General features: G+C 42.9%; 1 protein-coding gene across 3 annotated transcripts in view; it reads left to right on the top strand.

Annotated features, from left to right (window-relative positions):
• Positions 1–8,519, top strand: part of PELI2 (pellino E3 ubiquitin protein ligase family member 2) — a 199,264-nt gene extending 190,745 nt beyond the window's left edge. For all 3 annotated transcript variants that reach the window (XM_034992668.1, XM_034992669.1, XM_034992667.1), the window contains one exon: positions 3,850–8,519. In XM_034992668.1, the coding sequence (XP_034848559.1) occupies positions 3,850–4,416 (567 nt within the window). In that variant the 3' untranslated portion in view covers positions 4,417–8,519. The remainder of the gene's footprint in view (positions 1–3,849) is intronic.
• Positions 8,520–15,177: the final 6,658 nt, after the last annotated feature.

Genomic DNA, 15,177 nt, shown 5'->3' with positions numbered 1-15,177 from the left:
AACATCACTGTCGATTACTCAGGCTTTCTCCTTGCCTTTTTTTTTTTTTCTTTTTTTTTGGTAGAATTTTAAAAATAAAATCCGAGCCTGTGTCCTTGCACAGCGGTGTCTTTACCATGCTAGCCCCCACACATCGTCTGCAGAAAAACTGCATTGTGTTCACAGTTGAAAGAGAACACACGAGAAATACCAGTTCAGGAAGAGAGAAAGCAGGTCTACCAGCGGTTCTGAAGTCAGGCTGTAGACGGGGGTCCTGGTTGCCACACGCAGTAGCGGTTGGAATAGTGCTGGTCTGTATCTTTGAGGACGATCGAGAGAACCAAGTGCGGATGGGAGCGGCCCTGCGCCCCGCTGCAGCCCGTGATTGCGTAGCCATTCTGAGCCAGCAGGGGTAGGAGCTGAGAATCCAGCAGTGAACGGGAGGCCCAGGGCACTGCCCTCAAACTGTCCCATCTGGAGAAGGTCACAGACAATGCAGCAAATCAGTAACATGTTGTAGGTGATGCACACGTTCGTAGAGAAGGTACTAGAAGGTATAGGAGGAACCTGTTCTAACGTTGGAGGAACACCTATCCTAGACATGGGAGTCAAGAATGTGTGCAAAATAAAAAGCTATCCACTCAAAATTTATAGGATATTGTTTACCAAGAACTGCGCTGTAGAAAGGAAAGAAGGAGTGGTTCACAGCGTGGCCACTCCCGAACCCCAGTTTCTTACCACATCAGCATTATTCTTTCAGACATGGTTACCGGCTTAGATGACACGTCCCTGACAATTGCCTGTGGTCAGCCCTGGAAGGGAGCCTCAGGCCAGCCCAAGAGAGGCGAGGAGACATGCAGTACTCGGGCGGTGCTGGGTGGGGAAGGGGCAGTAGCAGATTTTTTTTTTTTTTTTTAAGATTTTATTTATTTATTTGACAGAGAGAGACACAGCGAGAGAGGGAACACAAGCAGGGGGGAGAGGGAGAAGCAGGCTTCCCGCGGAGCAGGGAGCCCGATGTGGGACTCGATCCCAGGACCCTGGGATCATGACCTGAGCCGAAGGCAGTCACTCAACCGACTGAGCCACCCAGGCGCCCAGTAGCAGATTTTTTAAAAGATTATTTGAGAGAGGGTCACTGTGTTTGTCCTGTGCAGTATTAAGGTTTATCACTTTGTTGGGACTTTAACTTTTTCTAACTATTAATATCTGGTGCTTAAGGAAAACTTCCAGAGTGGCACCACGTGAGACCTGAATGTTGAGTGGTGGTGCCCGACCGCGGGCAGACCTGGGGTGGGGCGTGCAGCGCTGTGCTGGAGAATTCTAGGTGGAGGTCACTTGCGCACAGGCCTGTGGACAGGGCAGCCGAGCGCGTGCAAGGACTCAGATCAGGGCAGCCCTCATTCACCGCAGGAAAGGTCCTGTGGCTGCGTGGCGAATGGCCTTTTAAGCATGTGAAGTTTGGGGGTGATGCTGAGGGTAGTGGAGAGCCAGCAAAGACCTTTGAGCCAGAGAATGACAAAATTTCTCTTCAGCCTGTACCTCTGCTGCCCTTCACACCGTTTCCCCCGCCCAAGCCCCACCGCCCACCCCACCCTGACCCCGGGGCTTACAGGGGTGTGGCCCAGTTCTGTTCCAGGGCCTCTCTGCCCTCCCCGAGACCCTGCCTGGGCAGTCTCGTCCACTCCCAGGGCTTCGGCCCGACGCTAGTAAGTCGCAGACATGCTTCTCTAAGCCAGATCTGCAGCCACGTGTGGCTCCTGGGCACCACCGTGACAGACCCTCTGCCCGAGCCGTCGGATTCTACACACCCAAAACTGAACTTCCTCTCCTTTCCCCCCAATGTGCCATTTCTCCTAGATTCCTGGTCCCTGGAAAGCCTCCTCCTATGCAGACAATAAAGCCAGATCCGTACATCTGTCTTCCTCAGGTCATGAGCTGAGTCCTCCGCGTTTACTCTCTGTCTTGGCTGGTGCCGCTGATAATCTGTGCTGAGGTGCGCCCCCCCCTTTGCCTGGGAGAGAACTCCCACGGTCTCCCTCTCGTCTTACACCCATCCATTCCCTCCTCCACACTTCTGAAGTGGCCTTTGGGAAAGGCCTTTTGGAAAGCTTTCCTTTCCAAGAAAGCTCTGCATCCTCCACCACCCCCCCCGCCCGGCCGCTGGTCACCCAGAGCAGGCCTGCGGCTCCCTCCGTGTGCACGCCGTGTGGCCTCTGCATCCCTCTTTCTGGAGTGTCTTCTCTGCCACCCACTGGTTCCTGACATTTTTTTCAAATCTCTGTTCAAGAGAAATCTTTTTTAAAAAGCATTTCTGACCTCCTATCACAGTAATAGTAGCAAACATTTGCATCGTGCTTACTGCATGCCAGACGGGGTTCTAAGAACTTTCTTTGTAGTATTTAATGCTCACCCTCCTCTTGTCCAGTTTTACAGAAGGGGAAACTGAAGCTCAGGCTGCTGAAGTAACTGCCCCAGGTTAGAGCTAGTGCATGACCGAGCCAGAGTGCACACCAAGGCCACGGGCTGTGAAGTCCCCGCTCTTAGCCGCTTTGGTGACGTGGCCTCACGTGACAATTGCAGCGCTCTGTCGCTGGCTCCTGGCTCTAGCATGTCTGCCTCCCGCTCCTAAAGACGAGGGCTCTGCAGGATGGGTAGAGCAGCTTTATTACCCCCAGGCCTTAGAGCACACAGGTCTGTGGAGGCAGTGGGTGGATTCCTGCCTGCCGTGTCTAACAGCCACTCATCAGCTCTGAGTCCGACTTGTAAGCACCTGGGGTGTAGCGTGCCATCCTTTTAAAAGTGAAGCCTTTCTCTTTCTCTGATTGACTTCTTTCACTCAGCATCATACCCTCCAGTTCCATCCACGTCGATGTGAATGATAAGATTGCATCCTTTGATGGCTGAGTAATATTCCATTGTGTGTGTGTGTGTGTGTATTATATATACACACACCACATCTTTATTCTTCTGTCGATGGACATCTGGGCTCTTTCCATAGTTTGGCTATTGTGGGCATTGCTGCTATAAACATTGGGGAGAAGGTGCCCCTTCGGATCACTCTATTTGCATTTTTAAGGTAAATACCTAGTAGTGCAATTGCTGGGAAGAAATCAGAGAGGGAGGCAAACCATGAGAGACTCCTAACTATGGGAAACAAACTGAGAAGACAAACCCCTTGAGGGTTGCTGGAGGGGAGGTGGGTGGGGGAACGGGGTAACTCGGTGATGGGAGTTAAGGAGGGTATGTGATGTGATGAGCACTGGGTGTTATATGCAACTGATGAATTACTGAACTCTACATCTGAAACTAAAGATGTACTATATGTTGGCTGATTGAATTTAAATTTTAAAATATGGCTAATGGCGAACGCTTCTGCTCCAAACCATAGAAATGCAGGACGAACAATAGCTTGCACGAAGCTAAGGATCCCCAGGCATTATTTGGGCCGCTGCAGTCATTATCGCAGGGTCCCACAAGGACCTGGATCGGCTCTAGTCACGAGGAGTAGGAATCTCCACTGCTGGACCGGTGGGACATGTCCTGTCCCTTGTGAGGTCAAGGAGCAATGGTGCTATTGACTCTGAGGAAAGATGAAAACCTAAGATTTGTGAAGTTGGTTAAAACAATCACTACAGCCATGGACCACGTAAAGCTAGGTGCATCTGTGCTTAGGACTTGTGAGGGTGGCCTACCCCTATTCCGTCCCGTGTCCCGGTGAGGAAACAAACGGGTCGCGGGGAGGAACACGCCCCTGGAGCCCTCAGGGAGGCAGGGGGAGACGCTGCCTGCCCGTGTTTGCTTGAATGTTAGCGCGCGGGGCTGCACTGTGTTTTTACAAGGCCCGCCTGACTGTCGACCTCGTTGTAGGTGGAAAGCGAGACCAACGTCCTGCAGGACGGCTCCCTCATCGACCTCTGCGGGGCCACGCTTCTCTGGAGGACGGCAGACGGCCTGTTCCACACTCCCACGCAGAAGCACATCGAAGCCCTGCGGCAGGAGATCAACGCCGCGCGGCCGCAGTGTCCCGTGGGGCTCAACACCTTGGCCTTCCCCAGCATCAGCAGGAAGGAGGTGGTGGAGGAGAAGCAGCCTTGGGCCTACCTCAGCTGCGGCCACGTGCACGGCTACCACAACTGGGGCCACCGGAGCGACACGGAGGCCAACGAGCGGGAGTGCCCCATGTGCAGGACTGTGGGCCCCTATGTTCCGCTCTGGCTCGGCTGCGAGGCGGGCTTCTATGTCGACGCCGGACCCCCCACTCACGCTTTCACCCCCTGTGGACACGTGTGCTCAGAGAAGTCCGCGAAATACTGGTCGCAGATCCCGTTGCCTCACGGGACTCACGCGTTCCATGCCGCCTGCCCTTTCTGTGCCACGCAGCTGGTTGGGGAACAGAACTGCATCAAATTAATTTTCCAAGGTCCCGTGGACTGACGCCCCTGACAGCCATCTACGACTTTATTAACAAGTTACTGTGAAGATTTTGCCACTAACTCTAGATTTTACCTTTTTATAATGCTGTTTATTAAGGGGAAGGGGTGGGCCCTGAGGCTGGGGGCGGGGAGGGGACGCAGAGGAGGGGGAGCCCTGGCCATGCAACAGGCCCGGAATTTAAGATCACAGTGGTGTGGTGCATGCTCCAAACCGCGGCATTGTCCCTGAAGTATGCTTGATGAAACCATCCTATCTTTGTAACAATCGGATTTCAAATGCCATGCTTTTACTTTACCTCCGGGGTTTTTAAACGACGGTTTCCTTTGTAAACTTGGACGAGACTTTGAATCCTATTCTACAAACGTAGAAGAAATTTATTCAGAAGTTGCTGGCTCTTACTGTGCGCCCTGCGTGCCGTGGGTGCCCCCGGCGAGCCGTGCAGGGCCCGCACGTACTTGGCCGAGGCTAGGAGCTGCGTGGCGCCGAATCCGCCGCTCCATACCGCGGGGCTGGGGGGGCGCGCAGGAGACCTTAGGCACAGGGGCGCGTTCTGAAATCGGGGGCTTTCGGATTTTTCTTTTTTTGGGAAAAGAACATCCCTATGCTGCCGTGTTTTGTTTTGTACTTTGGTGGAATTCAATGACTTCATCCACACAGTCATCAAATACCGTGGCATTTCAAAGAAATTTCCATAACTTCTTAGTCCACCTTTTGTTACGTCCGTGATACTCCACGTGCACGGCCAGAACTGTTTAGTTGATTAAAATGCAGCAACTCCTAAAAATTTAGTAATTGAGGGTGATTATTGTGGCATGGCCTAGGTACTACACCATCAAGTTTATCTGCTCACTGGAATGTTTAGGATTTAGGATTAAAAACAAGGTTTTACTTTTTAAAACCACTTGTTGGGGTTTCGTTAAGTTTTTCTCAAGGCGGCCAAAACTCTGGGAGCCGAAAAGCAACAGCTCACAAGGATGCAGCCATTCTGGTTCACTCCCTCCCTGCCATCTGTCACCTTCTCCAGCTTATGGAGCCCTGTAAGTTTCGAAAATGTTTGCAAATCAAACTAAATTTAAATGGGATCATTAGATATACACAACACCAAGTGGTACATCTGCAGAGAGAATTTGAAATTCCTGATTTCAAGAGAGCAAATGAGTGTTTACTGAGGAATAATTAAATCAGAATTTCATATGAGCGCCACCACCCTTCTGTTCGTTCCGTTCGTCTTGACTAATTCTCAGATGCTCATTCTCGGTCCTCCGTACTGAGAGCATCACCGCTCCCAGAATGTAAAGGTTCTTTAGGCCCGGAGACTGCCACAGCTGGCCGGCAGGAAGCGGATCCCGCCACAAGCAGCAAGTATTTTAAACTAACATTCTCTTAAGTTGACCATTACAGATCCATGCTACATTTTAACCTTTGTAAGGGTATAGAATTTATAGGATTCTCACATACTGTATTCATACTTGAATGTCTTTCCATTCAAGGAAGTATGTTGCCCTATTTTCAATTGTTCTAACACATTGTGAATGTCTTTTTTTCCTGAAAGTGATTAGATGATCTTTGATTGCTGCTACTTAATTTGACCTAATATCTAGAAAGTTCAGCTTCTCAGTTTTAAAAAAAAAGCTTTACTTTTCAAAGGAGATTATCCTTAAGGAGGAGACTTTTTTTGTTTTGGTAATTTTTAAGTGATGTGAAAAATCCAAAAACAGTCCTCTTGCTAGCTTACTCTATTCTGTAGGTAATGTCATTTTGTCTTCAGGTAGAGTAAGTCATAATGTATCAAAAGCCTTTTTAGGTAGTCTCTGTCCCCAAGGATTAGCTTTCACTTAAAGTGTCTTTTCAGTTTGTGCTCCTTTGGGCTCCACAAAATGGCAAAGGGGGCAACAGTCCCTTTGCTTGCTGTTATGGCTAGAAGGTGGTTTGAGGAGTCTTGATACTCTAAAAGCATCTTGTAAGGTAAATGGCCTTGTACCTAGAAGGGCTGGATTTTCCCTATCAGAAACATTTCTGGAAAGTTACAACGATCTGCTGTAATCTTCCATTTCAAGGACTATAATAGTTCAGGGTCTAGCAGTTTTACATGCAAAACATGCCCCCAAATAATCTTCCAATGTGAAAAGTTGTTTGTGGGTTTTTGTTTTGTTTTTTACTTTCAGTAAATGGAGATAATGAAGTAAAAGTTGAACTTGGAGTAATAAATTCCAAGCTCTGGGAAGGGGGTCATGGTGCACAGCCCTCTGTCCACATTGCATCTCCTTTGACCTCCAAGTGAGGTCCCCTCCCACTCCACCGAAGGAACAGCAGAGAGGGGACAAGTCTGCAAAAAGGAGCCATGCTCATGTTGGCCACTTCTAGTAAGAGTCGCTTAGAATTTGGACTAAGGAGTTTTCTCCAGAGCTGAGAGTAGTTCAGTTTGTGAGAATAAAGAGCTCCAGCTCTATGGAGTAATGCAGTTTAGAAGAAACTTCTCAGAGGTTATTTCTCTTTTTGTCTTGCTTGCCACCACATTAAGGGGGGAGTCCCACTCCTCCAGGTGTCCACATAGGAAACTGCTGACCGATTATCCTGATCTTGGCCTGACCAAAATGCCTTTTGTGAATAGGTCACCAGAAGTAAAACCCCAGTGATGTATTCCCATAGTTAATTTTTTTCAGTTGTCAGTTTACTTTAAAAAAAAAAAAAAGGTGGATGGAATACAACTCTGAATATTTTTCTAGTCTGGAATTTTTTTTATTAATAATCGGTGCTGTCGGGTCATGCATGCTGCAACTCAACATTTTCCTTACTTGGTTTCGCTTTTTGCAAAAAGGGCTACGGTTCACACTGCAGAGTAAGTATTAAACTTTCTAGGTTTTTTATTTTTTCCCCCAACTGTGGCCCAAAAGAATTAAAATGTTTTAATATAAATAGAGAGCATATTTATCATTCCTCAATAGTTAATTATAGAGTTTGGTACCTTTGTGCCTCAGGGAAGCCACGTGATATAACTGGTTCTAGAATTTCAGGGTTAGGGTTTAAAGAAAGGAGAAAGCCATTGGAAAAATGATGGGCTCCATGAAGGAGACTGATGAATCTGGATGCAGAAATATGCCAGGAGCTGGCATATACATGATTGTAATAGAATTTATTTCCAGTATCAATAGGGAAATCTTAAGTTATTGCAGATACTGTATTAGGAAATTTGAAAACTTCATAAAGCTTCAGTTGCTTTATTTTTGCTTACATAAAACTCAAACCCCTGTGTTTTGGGAGCTCAGTATTGTGATTTGGGTAATTTTGACAGTTAAAGGGAGCATGTTTTCTCCTTTTCTCATAGCTTACAGAATTGTTACCTGCAGTTCTAAGATTTTGATCAACTTTTTGAAAGCCTTTGGATTCGTGTGAGAGGATGTGTGATCACGGCATTGTTCATGCTGGCTACAAGCTAGTTATCTTCATGCAGTTTTGCCTTGTAACAGTGGAATTTCTGATAGGCAAACCACAGAACCTTGATCTTAAGCCAGATCCAACTCCGTTCCCTTGGCAGGCGATCTTGTATCCCCGTAGTTCAGCCTTCATGGGCTGAGGGTATGAAGTTCCTTCTCCAGGGCTGGAAATAGAGCAGAGCTCTGTTATTTCTTCATGACCCAAAGGCCAATGAGACAACTCCAGGAATTTTTTTTTTTTTTTTTTAGAAGAGCATAAGCATTACTGAAGTAGTAAAATAAGGTTCAGTGTTTCTTTTCAGTAAAACTTACATCCTCTCAAGTTTTTGCCCTCGTGAAAAAGCCCTAGAGGAAGATAGGAAGAAGCAAATATTTTTCCAGTTCTACTTAACCGTTTCTAAACAAAAATAAACTTGATGAAAGGGAAATTATTTCTTTTTAGCTGAGATGACATTGTTTCTCTGTATTAAATAGTCTAGAAGTTAAGGGGTGGTCATATTTACCATGTATAGTGTTATGAGCAGTTAAATTTTATGGATATATTTGTAAAACTGTTCTTTTATATTTCATGTCAAATTGAAAAGTTTATTTCTTCACTATTGTACCTGTGGAAATACAAGCCATTTTACAGGAAAAAAATCTTCAAAAATTATTAAACGAATCTCAGTATGTTTGTGAGTCATTGTCTTCAGACTCTGTGGCTGTCTGGGGGTTTATCAGGACATTTAATACGAAGTTGACACAAAAGTAGACGTGAGTTTTACATTTCTCAAACTTTCAAGTTGATCCCAAATACTTGATGTTACTGTATTCTATTCCACACAATACATATTTAAATCTGATTTTGAAAATCCCGTTAATTTTTTTAATTAAAAAAATTCCATCAGTGCTTAAATCTAACTTCCAGGAGAATTCAACCTGACTCATAGAATGGATTTTCTCCATGTTCATTATAGTCATATGGCTACTTTTGCGACAATCTTCATTCACTTTTAACAGCATAAGGATTATGGGTAAGCCTTCAAGCCTTAAACTAATAGGTCTTTCATAAGAAAATATATGTATTTGGTAGTTTCTCATCACATTGATATTTAAGGAGGCTTAATATTTTTGAGGGAAATGGATTTTTCATTTCCCTAAAGAAAATGCACATTAACATGGGCTTTTATTTCAGGAATTAAATTTGATAAAGTATTGGAACACTTAAGATTCCCTGAATTGTAAGATGGGTTTTAGAAAAACAGCCACTTACAATTGTGAGATACATCCCATTTGACAAGGGTGCCAAGAGTATTCAATGGGAAAAGAACAGTATTTTCTTTTTTTTTTTTATTCTTATGTTAATCCCCATACATTACATCATTAGTTTTAGATGTAGTGTTCCATGATTCATTGTTTGTGCATAACACCCAGTGCTCCATGCAGAATGTGCCCTCGTCAATACCCATCACCAGGCTAACCCATCCTCCCACCCCCCTCCCCTCCCCTCTAGAACCTTCAGTTTGTTTTTCAGAGTCTATCGTCTCTCATGGTTCGTCTACCCCTATGATTTCCCCCACTTCATTCTTCCCCTCCTGCTACCTTCTTCTTCTTTTTTTTTTTCTTAACATATATTGCATTATTTGTTTCAGAGGTACAGATCTGAGATTCAACAGTCTTGCACAATTCACAGCACTTACCAGAGCACATACCCTCCCCAGTGTCTATCACCCAGTCACCCCATCCCTCCCACCCCACCCCCCACTCCAGCAACCCTCAGTTTGTTTCCTGCAATTAAGAATTCCTCATATCAGTGAGATCATATGATACATATCTTTCTCTGTTTGACTTATTTTGCTCAACATAATACCCTCCAGTTCCATCCACGTCATTGCAAATGGCAAGATCTCATTCCTTTTGATGGCTGCATAATATTCCATTGTATATATACACCACCTCTTCTTTATCTATTCATCTGTTGATGGACATCTTGGCTCTTTCCTCCGTTTGGCTATTGTGGACATTGCTGCTATAAACATCGGGGTGCACGTACCCTTTTGGATCCCTACTTTTGTATCTTTGGGGTAAATACCCAGTAGTGCAATTGCTGGATCATATGGTAGCTCTATTTTCAACTTTTTGAGGAACCTCCATGCTGTTTTCCAGAGTGGCTGCACCAGCTTGCATTCCCACCAACAGTGTAGGAGGGAAGAACAGTATTTTCAACAAATGGAACTGGGATAACTAGATAGCCACATACAAAAGAATGACGTTAGATTCCTACTTCACACAATACACCAAAATTAACTCAAAATGGATCAGAGTGCTGAAACTATAGAATTCTTAGAGGAAAACAGTAAACTTTTGTGACCTTGGATCAGTCAGTGATTTCTTAAATATGACACAAAAAAATAAATTGGGCTTCAAAATTAAAAATGTTTTCTTTCCCCTCTGTTCATCTGTTTCATTTCTTAAATTCCACATTGAAACAAAATGTTTTATACATCAAAGGACATGGTCAAGAAAGTAAAAAGACAAACCACAAAATAGAATTTGAAAATCCTATTAAGAGTTGTATCCCGAATATGTGAAGAACTCCTCTAACTCATCAATAAAAAGAACACAGTAAAAAAATGGAAAAATATCTACTCAAATCTTTTGACCAAAGATGATATAGAAATAACCAATAAGCACATAAAAAGATTGCCATCCCGAGGCATCAGAGAAATGCAAATTAAAACCAGGAGATAGCACTTGATACCCACTATGATGGCTAAAATAAGACTAACTAGTGTTGGCAATGTGTTGAAAAATTGAAACCCTCATACACTGTTGAGGGGGAGGGGACTGTAAGATAGTACATACAACCACTTTGGAACAAATAGTATGGCAGTTCCTCATAACGTAAAATAGACAATTGCCATGTGACTGCTAGATACGTACCCAAAGAGACCTGAAAACATGTTCACACAAAAACTTGTACATGAATATTTATAACATCATTATTCATAGTAATCAATAAGTAGAAACAACCTGAAAGTCCATCTGATGAATGAACAAGATATATCCATACAGTGGAATATTTAGTTATAAAAATTAATGAAGTACTGATACGAACTTTGAAAACATGCCAAGTGAAAGAAGCCAGACACAAAAGACCACATATTGTATGTCAGAAAATAAGCATATTCACAGAGACAGAACATAGATTAATAAGTAACATTGAGAGAGAGGAGTCAAGGAGTAATTACTACATTATTACTTTCAGGATTACATGAAAATGTTCTAAATTTACATAACAGTGATGGTTGCACAATTCTGAATATACTGAACAAATTTTACACTTTGAAAGGTGACTTTCAATGTCTGAATTATATCTCAAAACTTTTTAAAAGACACTAAATTCAGAGATGTTAGATCGTGAGAAATTTGCATCCTAGAATTTAAATACAGCACCATAATCTTAGTGCTTCACATAAAAATATTTAGGATCCTCCCATGCCTACCTTGAGATGTTCTCTTAAAACAGCATATTCCTTTCTATCACACTTTCACTTGCCATTAGATAAAGAAGAGCATAGATAAAAGCCCACTAAGAAGATTCGATGAGAACTTTGTATTCCTAAGGATGGACTGCCCATTTTGCTGTTAGGATGAAAAAATAGAATGGTATTTCTGGAAGAAATAGAATGCTATTCTGAGGCCTCAAAGTCCACTTTCTTTAAAAAGTATTTTTTGGAGCTTCTGGGTTGCTCAGTCAGTTAAGCATCCCACTCTTGATTTCGGCTGAGGTCATGATCTCAGGGTCATGAGATCAAGCCCCATGGGGCTCTGTGCTCAGCAGGGAGTCTGCTTGAGATTCTCTCTCTACCCCTCTTCCTTTGCCGCCCCCCCCCCGCTCACGTGCACACTTTCTCTCTGAATTTTTTTAGTCATGTGTTGCAATGAGCACTGGGTGTTACATGCTAATAATGAATTGTGGAACGCTACATCAAAAACTAAGTACTGTATGGTGACTAACATAATAAAGAAAAAGTATTTTTATGTGAAAACTCTTATAATCAAAATAAAAACAGAGGGCCGCTGTAAAAGATGTAAAAATCTGGGAAGCATGAAGAATAAAACCTATTCCTCTACCACTCAAAAATAAACTATTAGTATTTGGAGCTATAGCTTTCTAAACTTAAAAAATGAATTTTTGTGACTTCAATTTCGTTCTGGTATTTAGTTATTCAATTACAAAGACTGATATAAATTTTGAAATGTGGTTTTGGGAAAAGAGGGAAAAATGATTGCTATATCTGTAGTGGGCTTCTCCATAAACAGCTACAAAAGGAAGTTTTCTCTCCTAAAGAGCGAAATGTGTCCAAGGTTGGCAAGATGAGACCATGGTGGTTAGGGCTGCCAAAGCTATAAGCCTGAGAAGACTATTTTCAAGCTGTTGTGTCCCCCTAAACACCCACTGCCAATTAAGGGACACACTTTGGAATGCCCAAATGGACTACTCTTAAACATTACTTCCTTCTTTTGTCTTCTAAACAGGTTCTAGTTGAAGAATAAAGTTATTCTTATTAGTTAAAAAAGGTAAAGTGGATTCTTTCTTACCTACTTCCAGGCTCAAATTTGAGGTCACATCAGAGTGCCATGAGGTGTTTGCTGAAAATGTAGATTCTTTAGTGGCATCTACAGAGGCTGGCAATGTTCTAGTTTTCTAGGCCTCTCCAGTAATTTACACTTTGGACAGACAACCTAAATGATGCCTCAGGCAATGCATGTTCCATGCTTTAGGAAACTTTTCTTCCAACGAAGTGATTGTATGAAGCATATGCCTCTGGGGCAAGTTACTGAATCCCCATTGTGTGCATTGGTTTTGGCTGACCCAATGTGGTTTCCTGGAAACCTGAAGGATATGGCCCAAATGGAGATGGGAATGGATGGTCCAGACAGTCAAGAGTTCTTCCTATGCCATGATTCTACTTTCCATTTTCTCTTAGGTGAGTGGAACAGACTCAGCTCCATCCTTATTCTTTATCATCGGTTTCTTCAGTTCATGCCTTTAACCATTTCCACCTTACATGGAAAGAATCTTGAAATTCTCAAATTCATTGAGGGAGTCCAGGGTTAAGAGTGAGATTTATACATAATTCTGAGAGCTTGCTGAGTTCTCAAAATTGTTATTAAACAGGATGGAAACTTGCCATGTATCAGCAAAGTGGATGTCATCACAGCACATTTCACAGCCTTTGGGTTTCTACATCTAGTGATGTATTTCTAATAAAAGGTTCCCTTTGTAAGTTCCCTACAAAGGGAACCTTTTTTAATTACAGTTTGATTTTGACATGTATTCTGGAAATGTTCTGCTAATTCCATTCATTGGGTTAAGTGGACGGGCAAGTATATCCTCATCTATAAAACAGAAATGTTAATAGTGCTTCTACTCCGTAGAGATGTAAAAGTAACATACTTAATGCACTATGGTACATAATAGGTGCTCAGTAAATAATAATGGTTTTTATTTTTCCCTTGCAGAAACATTTCCTAACATGTAATCTTTAGAAATTAAGTCTCAGAAAATTTTCTGTAAGAAAAGATCATATAACCCAGATACCCAATATAGAAAACCCTAAAGACTCTAATACTAGAATAAGTGAATTCAGTAAGGTTGCAGAATACAAATATACACAAATCTGTTGTATTCCTATTCACTAATGATGAAGTAGCAGGAAGACATTAAAGAAACAATCCCATTCACAATAGCACCAAAAAGAATAAAATACCTAGGAATAAAGTTAACCAAAGAGGTGAAAGATCTGTTATCTGAAAACTATAAAACACTGATGAAGTTGAAAATAGAGCTACCATATGATCCAGCAATTGCACTACTGGGTATTTACCCCAAAGATAAAAATGTAGGGATCCGGAGGGGTATGTGCACCCCGATGTTTATAGCAGCAATGTCCACAATAGCCACACTGTGGAAAGAGCCAAGATGTCCATCGACAGATGAATGGATAAAGAAGAGGTGGTGTATATATACAATGGAATATTATGCAGCCATCAAAAGGAATGAGATCTTGCCATTTGCAATGACGTGGATGGAACTGGAGGGTGTTATGCTGAGCGAAATAAGTCAATCAGAGAAAGACACGTATCATATGACCTCACTAATATGAGGAATTCTTAATCTCAGGAAACAAACTGAGGGTTGCTGGAGTGGGGGGTGGGGTGGGAGGGATGGGGTGACTGGGTGATAGACACTGGGGAGGGTATGTGCTATGGTGAGCACTGTGAATTGTGCAAGACTGTTGAATCACAGATCTGTACCTCTGAAACAAATAATGCAATATATGTTAAGAAAAGAAAAAAAAGGAAGATAGCAGGAGGGGAAGAATGAAGGGGGGAAATCGGAGAGGGAGACGAACCATGAGAGACAGACTCTGAAAAACAAACTGAGAGTTCTAGAGGGGAGGGGTGTGGGAGGATGGGTTAGCCTGGTGATGGGTATTAAAGAGGGCACGTTCTGCATGGAGCACTGGGTGTTATGCACAAACAATGAATCATGGAACACTACATAAAAAAACTAATGATGTTTGGTGATTAACATAACAATAAAAATTTTTTTTTAAAAGCTAATAGGAAGCTTCTATGCAGAATAAACAGCACCTGCTTCAGAGAGAAATGAGGTGAAGAGGAGTCAACTCTTGAGTTTCTGCATGTGCCACAACTATGGGCTCTCCGTGAGGCAAGCGGAGACAAGTGCCCAAAAGGAAGAGAAAGAACAGAATTGTGAACAGAAACATGTGAAAGATTATGACAAGGAAGAAAAAACTCATGATTTAAAAATAAAACAGGAATTCAAGAGAAAGCAAGCTTGGAAAAAAAACAAAGACAAAAAAAACACTGATGAAAGAAATTGAAGACAGGAACAAATGGAAAGACATTCCATGCTCATGGATTAAAAGAATAGTATTAAAATGTCCATACTACCCAAAGCAATCTACACATTTAAGGCAATCCCTAACAAAATACAGTATTTTCCCCAGAACTATAACAAATAATCCTCAGATTTGTATGGACCACAAAAGACCCCAAATAGCCAAAGCAATCTTGAAAAAGAACAAAATTGGAGGTATCATAATCCCAGAATTGAAGATACATTACAAAGCTGTAGCGATCAAAACAGTACAGTACTGGCACAAAAGCAGACACATAGTTCAACAGAACAGAATAGAAAGCCCAGAAATAAGCCCACAATTAGATGGTCAATTGACCCACAACAAAGGAGGCAAGCATATACAATGGGGGAAAAGTCTCTCCAACAAATGGTGTTGGGAAAACTGGACAGCTG

Source organism: Mirounga leonina, unplaced genomic scaffold (genome assembly GCF_011800145.1).
Source record: "Mirounga leonina isolate KUSES-001 unplaced genomic scaffold, KU_Mleo_1.0 Mir_82, whole genome shotgun sequence".
Lineage (NCBI taxonomy): Eukaryota > Metazoa > Chordata > Mammalia > Carnivora > Phocidae > Mirounga > Mirounga leonina.
The sequence above is the reverse complement of the archived record's forward strand: the minus strand, read 5'-3'. Positions and strand labels throughout refer to the sequence as shown.